General features: G+C 37.6%; 1 protein-coding gene across 1 annotated transcript in view; it reads left to right on the top strand.

Annotated features, from left to right (window-relative positions):
- Positions 1-20,362, top strand: part of UNC13C (unc-13 homolog C) — a 580,271-nt gene that overhangs the window by 188,612 nt on the left and 371,297 nt on the right. The window contains exons 9-11 of the mRNA XM_036734862.1: positions 6,472-6,641; positions 12,363-12,478; positions 15,877-16,040. Of these exons, the coding sequence (XP_036590757.1) occupies positions 6,472-6,641; positions 12,363-12,478; positions 15,877-16,040 (450 nt within the window). The remainder of the gene's footprint in view (positions 1-6,471; positions 6,642-12,362; positions 12,479-15,876; positions 16,041-20,362) is intronic.

Here is a 20,362-nt window from a genome sequence, read left to right as displayed (position 1 = left end):
GCCAGAGGGCCATGAATCATTGAGCTGAGGCAGTTATGAGACTTCTCAACCCACAAACACCAAGACCACAGAGCAGATTATTGGGAAAACTGCTGGATAGGGGTGAGAGCTGTCTGACCCCAACCCTGGGGGTGGCAGAGGTAGTAAAGCAGTGGCAGTGGCAGCAGCAGGAAGCTCCTTCGACTGCTTCCAGAGCTCCAGCATCAGCTGCTTCCAGAGTCCCTGTCCCACACAGTGGGAGAAATCAAGCAGTGGATCAGAGTGGGAATGCAAAGAGTGCTTTGCTGGTGCAGAGGCAGGGTCTCTTGTTTTGCCCTGCTTGGATCTAGGTCACGGTTCTGGTTGGTGGTTCTTGGGGGAGGAGGAACACTGCTGTGGCAGAACTTGCAGTGATGGTGGAGTAGAAGTAGCTCTGAAAACAGCAGCACAGCTCCTAAAGCTTGGGACAAAGTACTCTCTACTCTACAAGCAGTCATACCCTGACAAAAAAGCTCAAGGGTCAAGTAGTTGGTTGGAAACATGAACACGCAGTGAAAATGGACTCAGACTATAGAATCTCTTTTTTGGTGACAAAGAAGACCAAAACATACAGCCAGAAGTCAACAAAGTCAAAGAGCCTACATCAAAAGCCTCCAAGAAAAATATGAATTGATCTCAGGCCATGGAAGAGCTCAAAAAGGATTTGGAAAAGCAAGTAAGAGAAGTAGAGGAAAAATTGGGAAGAGAAATGAGAGTGATGCATGAAAACCATGAAAAACAAGTCAATGACTTGCTAAAGGAGACCCAAAAAATACTGAAGAAAATAGCACCTTAACAAATAGACTAACCCAAATTGCAAAAGAGCTCCAAAAGGCCAATGAGGAGAAGAATGTCTTGAAAGGCAGAATTAGCCAAATGGAAAAGGAGGTCCAAAAGACCACTGAAGAAAATACTACCTTAAAAATTAGATTGGAGCAAGTGGAAGCTGGTGTCTTTGTGAGAAATCAAGATATTATAAAACAGAACCAAAGGAATGAAAAAACAGAAGACAATGTGAAATATCTCATTGGAAAAACCACTAACCTGGATAATATATCCAGGAGAGATAATTTAAAAATTATTGGACTACCTGAAAGCCATGATCAGAAAAGGAGCCTAGACATCATCTTTCAAGAAATTATCAAGGAGAACTGCCCTGATATTCTAGAACCAGAGGGTAAAATAGAAATCGAAAGAATCCACTGATCGCCTCTTGAAAAAGATCCCAAAAAGAAAACTCCTAGAAATATTGTAGCCAAATACCAGAGATACCAGGTCAAGGAGAAAATACTGCAAGCAGTGAGAAAGAAACAATTTGAGTATTGTGGAAATACAATCTGGATAATACAAGATCTAGCAGCTTCTACATTAAGGGATTGAAGGGCTTGGAATACAATATTCTGGAGATCAAAGGAGCTAGGATTAAAACCAAGAATCACCTACCCAGCAAAACTGAGTATAATGCTCCAAGGCAAAATATGGATTTTCAATAGAATAGAGGACTTTCAAGCTTTCTCAATGAAAAGACCAGAGCTGAATAGAAAATGTGATATTCAAATATAAAAATCAAGAGAAGCATGAAAAGGTAAACAAGAAAGAGCAATCATAAGGGACTTACTAAAGTTGAACTATTTTGTTTAGATTCCTACAAGGAAAGATGATGTTTATAATTCATGAGACCTTTCTCAGTATTAGGGTAGTTGAAGGGAATACACACACACACACACACACACACACACACACACACAGAGGGCACAGGTGAGTTAAATATGAAGTGACAATATCTAAAAAAATAAAATTGAGGAGTGAGAGAGGAATATATTGAGAGAGGGAGAAAGGGAGAGATAGAATGGCATAAATTATCTCACATAAAAGTGGCAAGAAAAAGCCATTCTGTTGGAAGGGAACAGGGGTCAGGGGAGGGGGAATGAGTGGATCTTGTTCTCATTGGATTTGACTTGAGGAGGGAATAACATACACACTCAGTTGGGTATCTTACCCCACAGGAAAGTAGGGGCAAGGGGATAAAAAAGGGGGGATGACAGAAGGGAGGGTAGATAGGGGAAAGAGGTAATCAAAAGCAAACACTTTTGAAAAGGGACAGGGTCTAGGGAGAAAATTGAATAACGGGGGATGGGATAGGATGGAGGGAAATATAGTTAGTCTTTCACAACATGATTATTGTGGAAGTGTTTTGCATAATGACACATGTGTGGCCTATGTTGAATTGCTTGCCTTCTTAGGGTGAGTGGGTGGGAAGGGAAGAGGGGAGAGATTTGGAACTCAAAGTTTTAAAAGCAGATGCTCAAAAGAAAGTTGTTTTTGCATGCAACTGGGAAAAAAAATATATAGGGAATGGGGCATGAAAGCTGTCCTGCCCTACAAGAAAGTAAGCTGAAAGGGGATGGGGGGGAGTGGGGTGACAGAAGGGAGGGGAATGGGACAATCAGAATATATGTCATCTTGGTGTGGGGGGAGGGTAGAAATGGGGAGAAAATTTTAACTCAATTTTGTGGAAATCAATTTTGAAAACTAAAATATTAAATAATAAAAATATAACATAACAAAAAAGACAAATTGAGCAAGATAGAACTCAGGAGAATTGGAGACCTGGGTTTTCTTCCATAAAATGACAAAGATTATTAGTTTTCCATCATCAACAGTGATTTTCCTTTGAACCTTTTAGTTGTTGATCAGTCATTTCAGTTGTGTCTGACTTTTCATGACCCCATTTTTTTTCTTGGCAAAGATACTGGGGTGGTTTGCTGTTTCCATTTCCAGCTCATTTTGAAAATGAGGAAACTGAGGCAAACAGAGTTAAGCCACTTGCCCAGGATCACAGAGCTAGTGAGTGTCTGAGTCAGTTTTGAACCTGGGAAGATGAGTCATCCCAGCTTCAGGCCTGGCACTCTATCCACTGCACCACCTAACTGCCATTGGATTTAAATACAGACTAGCTTTTTTTACTGGGGAGGGGGTGGGGATGTTATTACAAACTAAGCTTATGTCCAAGAATTCCTTTTCTTTTCTTTTCTCCTTTCTTTTCTTTTCCCCCCTTTGGGTCTCTTGTTCAGGCTAAAAAAGCAAAGATTGCTCATGTTTCTTTGTCCCACCTGCACTAGTTCATTCCTTCTCAGATAACCTTGTGGTCTCTTGCTCTTGTGGGCTAACATATTGATGCTGTACTTAGGGGACACACTCAACTGGCTTAGCCTACTGCAACTTAGAGCTCCCTAGCTCAAGAGATTCACTATCCTCGGTCTTCTGTTAGCAGGAAAAAGCCCATCATGGCCAGTGAGAACAAATTGTTTGAAAATCCTAAATTTATGAAGAAACTTAAAAAAACAGCATTTGTCCAGCAGATTTATTTTGCCATTGTCACAGAAGAATGAAATATTTGCTTTAATCAATGAAGGCAACTTCCATGGTGATAGACCAGGGTTTTTTTTTTTCAATTGTTTATGTTAACTGATTATTCTACTTTTTTCCTTTAATTTTTATTCCTTGAACTCTTACATACCACACTGTTAACTCTACAGTAAATATTCTTGCTTCATTACTGAAGGACTGTAAGGCTGCTGCCTTTGGAATCTGATAAAACTTCCTTTCTGTTAATTGTGCTCTGTGAACGAGAACAAAAGGTTTCTTTTCTTCTGGACAGAAATAGAGACGTATCCATTGATAAGAGATGGTAGGATTGGTAAAAGTCTGATGCCCAAAATTAATCCATGAGTTATTTAAATGATTTATAAGAGGAGTTGAGCAGTGGACTTGGAGGCAGAGGTCCTGGAGTATTGTCCTAAATGTGACACTAACTAGCTATGGGACCTTGGGCAGCTCCACCTCCCTGGACTTCAATTTCCTCATCTTTAAAATGAGAGGATTGCCCTAGAAGATCTCTAGGACCCCTTGCATTTCTAAAAATTGTACAGATATTGTTATTTTCAATATCCTGAGAGGAGGTATTTGTATTTTTAACCATTTGAGAACGATAAAGTTAAATGCTCAGTCTTGAATGCATGGTGAATATATATTGACTTGTCTCAGAAAGAATACCTTGAAAAATTCACCTTAGAAAAACATTTTTTTTAACTTTCAATTCTCTTTTCTTCTGTGTCTTCCCGATGTTTTATAGCAGTGGTAGAATTATATATCTGGGGCTAGCTTTTCTCAGGGTGGATATTGGACTTATCATTACTTTAGTGATTTCACAGGTGTAGGTATTCTCTCTGAAGATCTCCACTGTAACCCCTCTGTACTTTGCTAGACATTCTCTGGAAATTAATAGCATCTTAGATTTTTAGAGCTGGGAAGAATGATAGAGGCAGGGATCTGCTGGAGCCAGACCAAACTGGCTTGTGGACTGATTGCTAAACTTTCAATATGAGCATATTTACCTGGAAAATTAAAGAAGAATTACAAATCAGGGATTCATTTATTGTTTTATTGATTGAAAATGATGGGAAAATGCCACTAATGCATATTAAACTTTAAAGTGTACCATCTTTATTTTTTTTTCTAGAGAGCTGGGGGTTAAATGTTTACCAGCACCACACTGGTTCTTGTTTTTAAGTCGATTCAGCTATGTCCAACACTCTGTGACCCCATTTGGGGCTTTCTTGGTAGAAATACTGGAGTGGTTTGCCATTGCCTTCTCCAACTCACTTTACAGCTGAGGACCTGAAGCAAACAGGGTTAAGTAAGTGACTTAGTCAGGGTCACATAGCTAATGACCAAGGTTGGATTTGAACTTAGGTCCTCTTGACTCCAGAGTCGGTGTTCCATCCAGTGCACCACTTAGCTGCTATCTGATCCAATCACTTAATTTCATACATGAGGAAATTGAGATTTAGAGGTAAAATGACTTGGGATTGAATGGAATGATCAAGGGAATTTCCTCTTCTGCTGAACTTGGCCATTTTCACTGAGTTATGGATGCTCTCTTCCAACTCTATCATGAGGAAGGACATAGTATGTGTATATACACACATAAACACACACACACAATCTCTCTATGTGTGTGTATAACATATGTATACACACACATAGAGAGATACACAGACACATCTGTTTATGTATATGTGTGTATATAATATATATCATATACACATGCGTACATCTCCACAGAGCATCACTCCTGTGTTACATCAGTAGTAAAGAAAACTTGGATTTGACTTTGGGCCCATTGATTGCAAATTTATTACTTTTTCTTCTATACCATGTTGTTACAGCCATTGACAAAATTCATTGCCTGATGGCCAACCTTCTGGTAATGAACATCTTCAAACTTAGTCTGGTACTAAGCTGACAGATATTATACCTCCTTTCTATACTCTCTTTTCCTTCCTTTCTGTCTCTTACTTCCCCCTCTTGCAACTAGATAAATAGATAGATGGATATTCTTGTATATTCCTAGTTTTTTGTTTTTTGTTTTTTACAAGGTGGCTCCCTCATTTGAATATGAGCTCGAGGTCAGGGACTGTTTTTGTCTTCCATTTTATCCCTAACACATGGCACAGTTCCTAGAACGTAGCAAATGCTTAATAAATGCTTTTCGACTGCCTGAGACATACAGTCTGGGGCCAGGCCTCACTTCATGCTTTTTCAACCTTTTAGGATCTGCTAGAGCAGTTTTCAAAAATACAGGGTCACTTCTAGGCCCTGGTGAGGCAGGAATTAGATTAGGCCTTGGATGGCTGATAGCTTAACACATCCTTTATGAATTAAAAAAAAGGCATGAGCTAAAATATAGCAATAATGGTGATCATAATATAGCACTTTGAGGTTTGCAATGCATTTTGTGTATTATCTCACTATATATGTGTGTGCATATATTATATATATATATATATAACATATAGATGTATAATTTATATGTTATTTCATTTGATCCTCACAATGACTCTATGAGGTGGACGCTACTGTTATGCCCATTTTACAGATAAGGATACTGAGTCACAGAGAGGTTTCATTGACTTGTCTAGGGTTACACAGCCAGTAAGTATCCGAGGCAGGATCCAAGTACATATCTTCCTAACTCCAAGTAGAGCAATTTATTCACTGTGCCACCTAGCTGCCTAAGGGAAAGTTTCTTAACTCTATTTGATTATATATGGTTCAACAATGTAAGGTGGCATGACATGGAGGTAAAGTTAGAAGATGCAGCTCCAAGTCAAAGGCTCTGTTTGGTTCTATGAAAATAATGCTACTAATATAGGGTGTCCCAAAAGTCTTAATGAAGCTTTGAATTATTAGAGCCTAACATAATATTCATGATCATGATTTGCTGTGTATATTCATATTCCCATGAATAGGATCAGCCTAGTTCAAAACCTCATAGATTATGCTAATCATGACTTCTTCAGAAATCAAATAGATATAAAATAAATTTTATCCCCAGACTTTTTTTTGAGACTATGAAGCATGGTTATTAACTTACATATTTATTTTTAGTGAATGCCATAATTCTACTGATCGAATCAAAGTCAGAGTGTGGGATGAAGATGATGACATTAAATCAAGAGTCAAGCAACATTTCAAAAAGGAATCAGATGATTTTTTGGGACAAACAATTGTTGAAGTGAGGACCCTGAGTGGAGAAATGGATGTCTGGTACAATCTAGGTAACTATCTTTATAAATTTCATAAATAAATTACATAAGGGCCCCTCATTTGAATCATGTAACAAAATTTCCATAGGTGTACGACTGTGTGATGTCTCCTAATGTCTCTTGGGTTTTGAGTTGTAGACTAAGCTTGGGAACAAAGCAATGTAATTTAACTGGAAAGTAAAGATGGTTACTTCCCTTGAATGTATGTTCAGAGGAAAGAGAAATGGGGCTATAACTCAAGGAAAGACTTACATGTAATATGTAATAAAAACCATTGGTGGTGTTCTAGGATCTGTGATTTCATCAATGTAAGGAACCTCCTATGCAGACATTTTTTTTTCATTTATGTACATCTGTAGTTTAAAGTATTTTACCTCTCTAAAGCCCTGAGAGGTTAAATGATTTGCCTTTCATCACACCGCTAGTATTAATAAACAAACATACATAAGTACTTTCTGTGTGCCAACCACTAAGCTAACCAAAAAGGATACAGAGAAAGGCAAAATAATACCTGTCCTCAAAGTGCTGACATTCTAGTAGGGGAGGCATGTATATGAATTAGGTACCATACAAAATTTAGTAGCTGTGGAAGTGCAGGAAAGGCTTCCTACAGAACATGATACTATGTGTCAGAAACTGGTCTTCCAGACTCCAAAGCTGATGGTCTGTTCACTGTGCCAAACTGTATCTCGGAGTAAGTTTAAAATAATTATATCACTTAAAAAATACCTCCAAGAAGTAAAATGCATTGGCAAAGATATGTATCAAATTCCAGGAAAACACATATCCAACAAATGTGCTTTTGCAGTTTGGGACTTACTTGATTGTGGTTTACTAAATGGAACTTGGCAACAAGTTTTTAAAAATGTATTTTGGATCCTTATTTTTACTTATATATCAGGATATAAATTTTTGTATGTTTGACAATAACCATACTTTAGGTATCATAAAGAGGTCAAATATATTTCAAGTTCTAGTCTCCACTAGTGATAAAGACATTTGAGAGGCAAGGACTTCTGGAAGCTCGAGTTCTATGTGTGAATTCAGAGTAACTTGGACATGAATCTTGCCACTGAGCCTTAAAAGCTTTGTGGCCATGGGCAAATCAGTTAACATCCATGAGTCTCAGTTTCCTTATTTGTAAAATGAGGATAAAAATAACTGTAGAATCTACTTATTAGGGTTATTGTGAGACTTCAATGAGATAATTTATGTAAAGTACTTTGCAAAACGTTAAGTGGTCCAAATGGTTAGGGTGATGAGACATGGAGTCAGAAAGACTTGAATTCAAGATTGAACTCACTAGCTGTGACCATAGGTAAGTCACTTAGCCTATGTCTGTTTCCTCATTTTTGAAAAGGAGATAATGATAATACCTACTTCCCAGAGTTATCAGAAAGATAAAACAAGATTATCTCTAAAAAGAGCTTCAAAACCTTAAATCCCTATATAAATGCTTCTTATGATGATGTCAGCTAATGTTTTTGTTTGTAGTATTTTTAGTTTCTCTGTAGTTTATGATCTTAGAGAGATACTTGGGACCCTGACAGATCAAGTGTCTTGCCTAGAGTCACAAAGCCAGTATGTTTCAGAGGCAGAATTTATCTAGGTCTCTAACTTTTAGACCCTGTCTCTACAATGTCAGACTGTCTGTACCTATTTGTATTGGTAGAGGATATTTCTTAGAAGGAATTCCTTAGAAGGTCCACCTCACTCCCCCGCCCCTGAAGAAAAATTAGGTCACCTGTTAAAGCAAAAATTAAGGAAACAAAAATCTAAATTGCATATCCATTTGACCACTGTCTGGTTTACTGCTCCACATAACAGTTAAAGGACATCTCATTCACCAGAGCTCCTTTCAAAGAACTGATCCTAGAGACTTTTATTTAGCCAATGCATTTGTGTATTTTAATTATACTGCTCTCTGTTAGTCCTCAGTGAATCATTATCCAATTAGAAATAACAATGTCCTAAAGTACAGTTATTAGTCTATAAATACAGTTGTGGCAAATGAAAGAATGATTTTTCTTCTTGAAAAGTTTCATGCTGGCAATAATTTCACACTTGACAAATTTAAAGGAAAGCCATTGGAATGAATGAGAGTCTTCTATATTAGAAAGAAGGTGATTTTATAAGTTTCAAGCACATGACATAGTTCAAACTAGGTTTGAATTAAGTTACCTAGCAAAAATCTTCAGGGTACCTAGTTTAAAGAATAGTTTTTAAAAAGAATAGTTTTAAAAAATACTTTAAAATATTTCTTTGTATGTAAATATGCCTTTCAAAATACCTATAGTTACTTGACAAGTTTTCCTCCCTTTCTCAGGTAATAGAATGCCCTTTGTTTCCTAACTTTTTATAAAATACTATTAATTTACACTGTACTTTGAAGATTAGTTTGCTAAACAAGAGTAAATTTCAGCTCAAGCAATGTCCAATTGTTTGGAATTACTGAAATCTGAGTCACTGAGATTAAACTGTACTTAGAATATTTTTCTGTGTGACAAAACTGCTTGGCAGTCTTCAAATGCATTCCAGAATGGCAATGATTTAGGATGGAAGCTTCCTCAATTTGATATTTTGATTAATTAGTCATATACAGAATAAACTACAGGTATGTAGACTTTTCTGAAGAACCTGAATGTTCTTAATAACAATAGATTCTCATACCTAGACTTTGGTTCTATAATTGGAGATTACAAAGTGTTACAGCAGAGGAAGCTTTTATTTCCTCACTGACAAACCTTCTTACCCTTCTTTCTTAATGTTTTAAGAGTCATTTCTTTTTAAAAAGAAGGAATTTTTTACTAGATGGCACAGTGAATAGAGGTCTGACTCTCAGAAAATTGAGTTCAAACCAGACCCTGACACTTAATAGCTGTGTGGCTCACTAAACCTCTGCCTCGGTTTCCTCCAGGTACTTACTTAACAGGTTTTGTTGTAAGGATAATATAAAGCAGTGTTTATAAAGTGCTTTGAAAATCTTAATGTGTTATGAATGCTACTTATCAATAATATTACTGTCATTATTATGATTAATACAATAGATAAAATTCCTTGGAATACTGAATCCACACAAATAATTTATCCTTAATCTGTATTCTTCTTTTCTTCTAATTCAGCACCCATGCCACTATACTTAATAGAAGTCCTAAAAACCATACAAACAAACACAATAAAAAAAAACAATGCTTCCAAAACCAGAATTTATTTCTAGAAAAGGTGGGAGGTGGGATAGGTAGAAAGGGAATCGGAATAATGACGTTTGAAATCAAAGAATTGTGAAAACAACCCTGAGGCTCTAAGAAGAGAATCCAATGACTAATATAGCTCAAGTTGTTTGATTTTTTTTTTTTTTTGCTTCAAAATTCCCAGAAGAGACTTCAGACCTAGGCTGGAGAAAAAAAATAAAATAAAATAAAAGGTTTTCTTTTCAGCAATCGATATCTTTCATGCTATTGACACACCTAAAGGGAAGTGTCCATGAAATGTAGTTCCCTTTTTAAAATTCTAAGTAATAAAAATAGGTGGTGAGAATTATGCAGAATCTCAAGATGGATGATTGGGGACTCCCTCCACTTATGAATTCCAGAACCTTCTTGGCTGCTTATAGTCTTAGTGGATAGTTTAGCGCGCTGAGAGGCTAAGTAAATTGCTCAGGGTCATTAAGTATTTAACAAGGCAAGATTTAACTCCTAAGCCAGTTCTCTCTTTACCATACCACAATACTTGTCATTATTATATCTAGGGCCCAATTGGTGCCAATAATGACTCCCCCGAACTGATCATGTTACTCGAATTTGCATTGCATGTTTCCATTGCTAGAATCAGTTATCACATTTTACATAATGATCTTCTAATACTGTGAATTATAATGTGCACAATCACTTCAGGGAATTCATAATTTGCTCCTATTGGGATGTATAACAGGAAATATGTTTAGGTTTAGGCACAGATGGAGAAAGTCAGTGAAGAAAACATTCTACCAGTGACTCTATCATTTCCCCTTTTTTTTGGTCCTATTTTCTAATTTGTAGTAAAGCTATCATGAGCTTGCTTCTATCCTTCCTTTCACCTGTGCTACTAGAATTCACATTCAGAGGGATGAAGGAGTCCTGAGTATGTGTGTATGGGAGGAGAGGGAAGAGGAGGGAGAGAGAGAAAGAGAGAGAGAGAGAGAGAGGGACGGAGAGAGAGGGAGGGAGGGAGAAAGAGAGAAGACAAAGGAGGAAGAGGAAAAAGAAGAGAAACCTAAAAGCGGCCATTTCATTTAATTCAGTTTAAAAAGCCGAAGGTAATTGTTGGAGATGTTATGATATAGTAGAAGGAATGCCAAATGTAGAATCTGAGAAGCCAAGTTTCAGTCTCTTTTCTGCCAGCCTACTAGTTATATGACATCTAGCAAATTAGTTTAACCTCTCTGAACCTCTGTTTCCTCATGTGTAAAGTGCAGGGTTTAATCTGGGTGACTGCTAATTCCCTTTCACTTTTAAATCTATGAATGTAATTGATCATTTATTTGATTGAATTGAACATCACAGAATTCTACAGTTTTAATCTGGTTGCTTTCTTTGTAAGCCCGGGCTGTATATTGGAATAAAATTCTATTCCCTGATAAAGATGCTGTGAAAGTTCAATTATTGGTGGATAATTATTAAGTATGTGTTTTATCCCTTATCTTTGCTTCTTTTGATCTCTCCTCTCCCTCCCATTTGAACTTCAATTCTAAAAGCTTCTGTTTAAGTGCCTATCTTCCAAGCTCCTCCAAACGTGGCTGAGGAGAGGGGGGAGGGGAGAGAGAGAGAGAGGGAGAGAGAGAGAGAGAGAGAGAGAATGACAGAGAGAATGAGAGAGAGAGACAGACGGAGAGAGAGAAATTCCCAGTCATTTATTTTATTTGTTGAAGCTTTAGAGCAAAATGAAGTTTCTGTTTTGTCCATAAACATTAATAGTCTTACCTTCATTGGCTCCATTAGGATGGATGACTACTTCCCTTACTACCCAAATTTTCACCTTTGTCAAGAGCTCTAAACATGATAAATACACCTATATCTGTAGAAATGCCTGGTATTGATATAAACTTTGGTTAACTTGTATTAATGACAGCATTATTTCAGTGGTTAAAGCATCTGTGATTTCATTGGTGATGAACATACAGCAACTCCTCCACACCTTAGTAGATGATATTCATCAATTGTGTGGATAAAAAAAATGCATTACCTGTTGTCCCACCTTATCCTGCATGATAAGTCTCTGTGAGAGGATGCAGAGCTTGACCTGAACTGAAAAGTAGTATTTTGTAGTTGGGGGACTATGGGTGTAGAAGTATGCAGGTGCTATCAGACTCAGTTGATATGTTGGTTAGTTTTGTTTGAACCTGTTTTTTCCTTTCTCTTTTTTATTCTTTGTTACAAGGTATGGCTCTCTGGGTAGAGAAAGGGGAAGTATTTATTTGAAAATGAAGGCAATGTTAAAAACAAAATATATCAATTTTCAGAAGCATTTAGAAATTGAAGGAGATCTTGGCAATCATGCCGCTACAATGCACAGAAACAGAGGGATTTCACCTTAGAATCTGACTTACGTGAATCATGATTACTCAATGGACACGTCTGATGGAGTTAGAAATGTTCACTTTTAATATCTGTTGCTTGCTTTGAGCTTATGAACTCTTGTGACATAGAATTATGGTACTGTAGAAAATGACTAACCAATTTCTTTTCCTTTCATCAGAGAAACGGACAGATAAATCAGCTGTATCTGGTGCCATTAGGCTGAAAATCAATGTTGAAATAAAAGGAGAGGAGAAGGTTGCACCATATCATATACAGTATACATGTTTGCATGAGGTAAGTAAATCAAATAATGACTATAATAAAGTTTAGATAAATCTAACTTAATTGGATATCATATGTGAACCTTCAGGCAATTGTGTTTATTAAATATCTACATTGTATAGAATCCTGTGGTGGGTAATGCTATTGTGGAACTATAAAGAATTAGCTTTGTCCTAGTTTTTTGTTTTGTTTTGTTTTGTTTTTTGGAGGGGGAAAGGCAGGACAATTGGGGTTAAGTGACTTGCCCAAGGTCACACAGCTAGTGTGTCAAGTGTCTGAGGCTGAATTCGAACTCCAGGGCTGGTGCTCTACTCACTGCTCCACCTAGCTGCCCCTTAGTCCTAGTTTTAATGGTCAACCCAGACCTAAGTACCCCTCACTTCTCCAAATTACTTTTTATTTACTTGCATATGAATTATTTCTCCCAATATAATATAAGCCCTTTGATGGCAAGAGCATTGCTCTTTTGCATTTCTGCTGTTTGTGCCACATAGTAGGTGCTTAATAAATCCTAGGTTCATGAATAAATGAATGATTAGGCATAGAATTTTGCTTAAAGAGCTTGCAGTATAATAAGGGAAATTTAACACAAGAGACAACTATTAATGAACCAATTTTTTCTAATCTCTTAGGGAAGGGAAGGGATTGCAGAGATCCTGAAATTTGTTGGGTATATAGAACAGCTCATGTGGAAATTCCCTCCACCAATGCAGATCAGCAACTCTTCTGTCATTTATGACCTTGAAAAGTCACCCAGAACACTAGGAAGACCTAGAACACCAGGTATTTGCTCATAGTGACACATAGGATAGGCCAGTAACAGAGGGAGAACCAAGTCTTCTTAACCACATGGTTGTCTCTCTATTCACCGTGCCATTTCTCATGAAACAAACTATGAAACTGAAAAATATTAAAATATAATGACATATTTGGAAGACTTCATGGAAGTGGTGAATCTTGAGTAGTATTTTGAAAGAAGAAAGTAACAGTGGTATAACTAATGTAGGTGGGAGGGGAGCCAGTTGATGAAAGGCCTTGAAATTCAAAATTTATAGTTTGGATGCAGTCCAGAAGTGACTTATAGAGCTAGAATAATAAAATGTTCATAAATTTATTAATGACTCATCTCACAATTTCACAGCACAATGGTGCCTCTCACCTGGAACCTAGTTGTTGGAAAAGATCATTTTAATGTGCTTTTTTTTTCTCTTCTGAAAATCTGAAGTGACTATAAATATTGAGTTTAAGTCAGTCACTATACATTTATTAGGCACCTTCTGTATGCCAGGCACTGTGCTCTTATGTTCATCCAAACTCTTTTCTTCTAATAGGGGTGTGACTGCTACATATGAGAGAGGTTCACCAGTTTTAGTAATGTCTCAAAGGAGGCCCATTTGTAAATACAGGGGCTCATTTTGTAGGTAGAGCCAAAACTAGAGATGGAATAAACCATTTTTGAACATATTGGAGCACACAGTCAGCAGTGAATGTAGTGAGAGGCAGGGATGAACAGAAGTATCTATATCGATGTTTGCACCTCTAGACTGGTGCACAGCTACTGGCTTCCTAGACATTTAAATAAAGGTTAAAAGAATTATGCCTTTATTTCTGACAATAACTTTGGGAGATGTAGAGGATCATAGATTTAGGACTTAGAGGTCATCTAGTCCAGTTACCTCATTTTTATAAATGAAGACCTTGAGTCCAGGGAGATTAAAGGACTTTGGGGCAGCTAGGTGGTGCAGTGAGTAGAGTACCAGCCCTGGAGCCAGGAGGACCTGAGTTCAAATCCGGCCTCAGACACTTGACACTAGCTGTGTGACCTTGGGTAAGTCACTTAACCCCAATTGCCCTGCCTCCCCCAGCCAAAAGAAAAAAGAATTAAAGGACTTTCTCAAGGTCACCCAGGTAGCAAATGTCAGAGGCAGGATTCTAACCCACGTCCTTCCTCTGACTCCAAATGGAACAGCTTTTTCACTCATCTAAAACTAATCTCTTTCTATTCCACAGAATTTAAGTGTTTTAACTCATAAAATTATTTAAGAATGGAGCCTGGATTTCAGGTCCTACTATTTGTGACAATTATACCAGCAATAATAATAGCAATAACTCATATTCTTATAGTACTTTAAGGTTCACAAAGTGGTATTTAATTTAATTTAATATAGATTATCTCAACCTTATTAGGGATGTGTTGTCATCTTCATATTACAGATTTCATCTTCATTTACAGATGATGATATGGTTATTCAGAGAGAGATTAAGTGATTTGCCTAAGGTTACACTGATTGTATGTGTCTGAGGCATATGAATCCAGATCTTCTTGACTCCAAATCCATTTGTCCTCCTGGTCCAGGGGTTCTTAACCTTTTTTGTATGTGTCATAGACCCCTTTGGGAGTCTGGTAAAACCTGTGGACCCTTTCTCAGAATAATGTTTTTAAATGCATAAAACAAAATATATATGATTACATAGGAACTCAATTATATTAAAATATCATTTTAAAAATTTATTTTGAAAAAAGTTCATAGTCTCCCCATACCACCCCCCCCCCCACCTCCAAGGTAAGAACCTCTATCTCATGGCACCTTTCTATTCCAAAAATTTGAATTATTTTTTTAAACTTCCAGAAGATACTTTGACTTGCATATAAATGGAATTCTGGCACCAAAATATAGGAAGGGGAGAGGCAGACTAAATGGAACCACTTATATAGATTTCATTTTCTATTCCTTCATGCTGGTCCCAGAACCAGAAGACAGCATGATCTTAGTGTTCTCCAACTTATAGCCTGTGTCTTCACTACAACCCCTGAATATTCTGGAACATAGTGGAGTCCTTGACTGAGTGATTAGTAAGAGTCCAGAATGCTTAATTTTACCCTTGCCTGAACTTTTTGCCACCACTGTACAGTATGTATTTACATAACTATCTTCTATATCAATATAGTCATAAAGGCCAAATTGTTCCCCCAGGCTCAGTAATTGACTGGGAGCCCAAGGAAGCCAGGCCAGTGAATCAGCTTGTGCTTAGCAATGCAGAAGTGTATACTTTGTCAGTATTTCTCAGCAATAGGGAAATTCACCTGTGGTAGCTTTCTTCTCCTCCTGAAGATGTTTTTCTTCCAGGGAAGATAGCTAATGAAAATGTTTTTCGAATAAGCCATTTGAGTAAGTAGGTCCATGTAGATGGTTAGAATTGAACGCAGGAATGGTTCTGAGGGAAAGGAAGGGGTGGATTAAGAACATGTTACACTCTTGCTATTTCTCCAGAGGACTTAGAAACCAGGCACTTGGTAAAAACCTTTAGAAGCAAAGATAATATGAGTGGATTTCGCTGTGAGTTATATTTAAACAGTTCTGGCCTCCATCGAGGAATCCCTGAACAATTCAAAACCCTCTTATCTTTAGAACCTGTTCCATTACTTGACTGAAGTTAAATTTAATGGTGGAGTGAAAATCCCAGAAGTCAAAGGAGATGAAGCCTGGAAGGTTTTCTTTGATGATGCGTCCCAAGAAATAGTAGATGAATTTGCAATACGTTATGGAATTGAGTCTATTTATCAAGCAATGACGTGAGTACAGCACATGTTTTGGGTCTTTTTTTTTTAAGCTCTGTGAGAATCTAAAGGAAAAGAGAGAAATCTCACGTCTCTGAAATTCTGATCTGAATTGATAATGTCATACCAACCACAGTTTGGAAAAATAGAGATACAGAGTGTGATAGTCTCATCCAGCTAGCTCACATCCTTCATTTCCCTCTGTGGCCGCCGTTGCTACAGAATGGAGACATTTGTGCCTTTTTGAAAGTTATATTGAGTATCTTTAAATTAGCCTTGGTACTTTAGACTCAGTTTCTTAGTTATTGTTACTTCAGCTTTTTTAAAAAAAGAATGTTTTAAAATTGCAGAAATATTTGCAAAACCTAGTTTTAATCTGAAAATATATTTTAATTTCAAAATGTAATGTACATTAAGTGTTTACTTTCCAAAGGCATAAATTAAGGATTTATTTTTATATTCATAGGCCATATTTTTTTTAACATGAGAGGTGATACAATCCTGCCTCTGAAGATCTATATTCATTGATGCTCTTTGAATGCAGGTGGTGGGGTAGGGGAGTGGTTCCGTAGTACGGCACAATTAGTCCAGCTTCAATCATTGACATCAAACCTTGAAGATTGCCAAATCATATAGTTCCTGGGTTTGTCTTGGCAGATATACTACCAAGTATTTTATATTGTCTACAGTTATTTTAAATAGAATTTATCTTTCTATGCTTATTTCTTTTAATTAGGTTTATTTTTGCTTTTGCTCTGCCTGATATTATAATCTCTACCCCTGTTTTAGTTTGTTTCTTTGTTTTTGCTTCAGATGATGCATGGTATATTCTTCTCTAGCCCTTATCTTTACTGCGTATGTGTCTATGTGTTTCAAATGTGTTTCTTGTAAACGGCATATTGTAGGATTCTGGTTTTTAATCCATTCTGCCATCTGCTTCCATTTCATGGGAGGTATACATACATGGACAATTGTTGTTCTCAATAAATTTAGGCTTTTGAGTGGACTGCAAGCCTATATGAGTTAAGGCAAAGTGACTTCCAGAAATGTTGATATAATTTTGGGATGTGGGAAAAGGTAAAACTAGTAGGAATACAGAGGTAACAGTTCCATTGTACTCAACCATCATTCATGTTGAGTATTGTGTTTGGTTTTAAGCACCAGGTTTTAAGAAGAACATTGATAAACTCTGTCCAGAAAAGGGCAGTCAGGATGTTTTAGGGCATTGATTCCATGACATATGAGAAGGGATTGGACATGTTTAGCCTAGAGAAGAGAAGACTCAGGAGCGACATAAAGCCATCTTCAAGTGTTCAAAGGGCTTTCACAGAGAGGAAGGATTAGATGTTCCATTTTCCTACAACGGACTAAACCAAGAACCATGGCAGGAAGTCAACAAGGAGGTTAAAAATTAAGGAAGTTGATAGTTTAGGTTAAACATCAAGAAAATTCCCTAGTGCAATGAGCTGTCTAAAATGGAAAAGTCTCTCTTGAGAGGTAGTGGGTTTCACTTCTTTGGACAACTTCAAGCTGAAGCTGGACAATTCATTAGGTTTTTATAATGAGGATTCCTTTTGTTTATGGATTGGATTCGATGTCGATGAGATCCCTCTGTTTCTCAAATTTTGTGATTCTGGGATGTCACACAATATATTCAGCCATTTGGCAATCAAAGGACACTCATGTTTTCCCAGATTTTTGCTATTCTAAAGAAGTCTCTAGCTATTGTTTGTTCATCCCCATAGATTTCTGCCTATAGGTTTCCCTTCCTGCTCTGTAGCATAGCTCTAAAATGAGCTCTCACTCTCCTCAGCATTTTACCTTCCACTTGTTATTTAGAATAGCCTAGTATATGGGTAGGTGTTTTCTCTTATTGTTAGAAGCTGGGTACACTTTTTCAGTTCATGAGATACGCTTATAATAATGTACTGTGCCCTCAAATTCTTTCACTATGCCAATTATCGTAGCTCTGCATATCGCTAATGGTAGAACTTGGATGCAATTAAAGTAAAAGGATAACTAATGGTTTAGAATAACTTCCTGCTGACATAGCTAAATAAAACAACCATAGAACAAAACTGCTTCAGAAAAGGATCCCAGGGACAACTGTTGGCTAAACAGTTTTTAAAAATCACCTTGGCTATGTTGTTTTCATTGGTATTCTTACTAGTCACGAAGAAGCTTAAAACTTCCCCCAATTCACATAGAATAAGACGAGTAGTCAAGTTGAAAGGAGGAGATATAACTCTTAGCTCCATCCAGTATTTTTACCACATTCTTTCCTGTCTTTCTATTTCTGCCTAGCTGCAGTAGGGAACATTTACTGATACCCATAGGGTAACCCATAGGGCTGGGTGCTTTCAGGCTGACAGAATTTTGATTATACATAATCTCTACCCTCATGGAGATAACAATCTAGGGGAGAGTCAAGTTCAGCTGCAAAAAAGTAAAAGTAATATCTTCCAATCACCAAATCTGCATCAACAATCTGTAAAGTAGTTAATGCCAACATGTTGACTTCTCTGTTCCTAAACTGTTTCTTTATTTTCCTATTCTCATGACCCTGGGGAGAAATATGCTAATATGAGCAGAGGGCTATTTATTACAGTTTGTCACTTTACCAAGTACCCTCAACATGATTATGGATAAGTTTGCCCAATACACCAGGAGGTTAAAAACAGAAGGTATTACTTCTAAAATTTTGAATCATATCTAAACAATGATGAACAATGAATGTAATATGAAGGTCATACTCTCATGCTTCATTTCAGTGTGGAGGTAACCATGGGTCCTTAAAGGCTGAATCAACAGAATGTAGTATCTAGCAGGTTCTACCATGCTGGAAAGGTTTTAAATATTGTCCTAGCAATGGACAGACTATTTCTTCTTGCTAAGAACTATCCCAGCCAAGTAAGTACAGAAAAGTTTCTCACTAGTAGGCTAGAGTAGGTGATGCATTCTTTGACCGAGGTAACCCATTAAACAAAGAAAAATATAGAAAGGTCCCTATTCTGTCCAGACCACTTCTAATTCTTCAGTGATGGCGGAATAGGGCGCTACAATTCACATAGTTTATACATTGTTTATAGATCTATAGACAATATATCTGGCACTGTGTAATGGCACGCAAAGTGGGATTTTTGCTGGATTGAATGTGCATTGAGTTCTAGCCAAGCAGATGTGAATGAATTCAGCCAATCAGAGACCTGAGTTCTAGCCAATCAGATGTAGGCTAGAACTGTATATAAGGAATATGAAAGAAGTATGAGTATGAATATGAGAGAAGCAGACATCGAGAGGGTGTTGAAGAGAAGACATCGAGAGAGAGCTGCCAGCATTGGAAAGAGAAGAGACAAAGAAGAATGAGCTGTGAGCATTGAGCTGAGAGGAAACCTAAAAGAGCTGGGAGGAGAACTCTAGAGCAGAGAAGAAATCTCCAAGAGTGAGAAGACCTTTGATGACAGAAACTTGCTAAAGGAACCTCCAAACTATGGAGGCAAGTGGAGCTGTAGGGCAGAGACTTGCCCATGGGAAGGAGGCTTAGCTTAAGCCCCTTTTGAGAGCTGTTAAGGTGAACTGAGTTGTTAACATAGAGCATCTGGACTTTGGAAGTAAATTGAGATGGTGGTGTTGGTGGTATATGTTGTTGCGCTGTTAAGCTTTATTTTCCCAGAAACAGAGGCTGTGGGCAAGGATACCTGGAGCCTGCTGTTGGGCAAGAGCTTGAAGTGAAGCAGTTCCTGTGAGCTGAGACCTGGAGCAGGAGTGGAGTGCTGCCTATGTGCAAATCCAGGTGAGAGTCAGAAGCAGTCAGCCTATAGAAGAAGAGCCATGGGACTTGGAAGTCAACCTTGAGTCAAGATGAAAGAGGACTTTACTTGGAGGCTTGTTGTAGTTCTTCTCAGCACTAAGGCAGTCAAGTGCCTTTGATTGAGTCTTGCCTTTGATTGAATCAAGAGTCTTTGATGACCTGCTTAAAGAAAGCCCAAGTCACATGAATTTGAGTCACATGGTTGTGATGCCCTCTGACCCTGAAGAAGTATATATATACTCTGACGATAGCATTTTGCTTTGGGGGCTCACTCACTGGAAGAGTGCATGTGATTTGACCAGACAAGACTCTGGGTAGCCATTAAGGAGCCCTCTGGCTTTGAAAAACCCAGATGTTGGTGCTTCTCTCTCTGGTGACTATGTATGTAATGCCTTGGATAGACAGCTAGAAGCCTGTCTGCTGATTTGTGTTATTTTGCTCTGTTTATATAATTTCTGCTTGTAATTTCAGTTTGTGTTTTCTCTGAAGTTCAGGGTGCTGACTTTTTCCTCTGAACTAAGTGAAT

This window comes from Trichosurus vulpecula, chromosome 8 (genome assembly GCF_011100635.1).
Source record: "Trichosurus vulpecula isolate mTriVul1 chromosome 8, mTriVul1.pri, whole genome shotgun sequence".
NCBI lineage: Eukaryota > Metazoa > Chordata > Mammalia > Diprotodontia > Phalangeridae > Trichosurus > Trichosurus vulpecula.
Note: the sequence above shows the minus strand (reverse complement) of the source record. Positions and strands in the feature narration are given on the sequence as shown.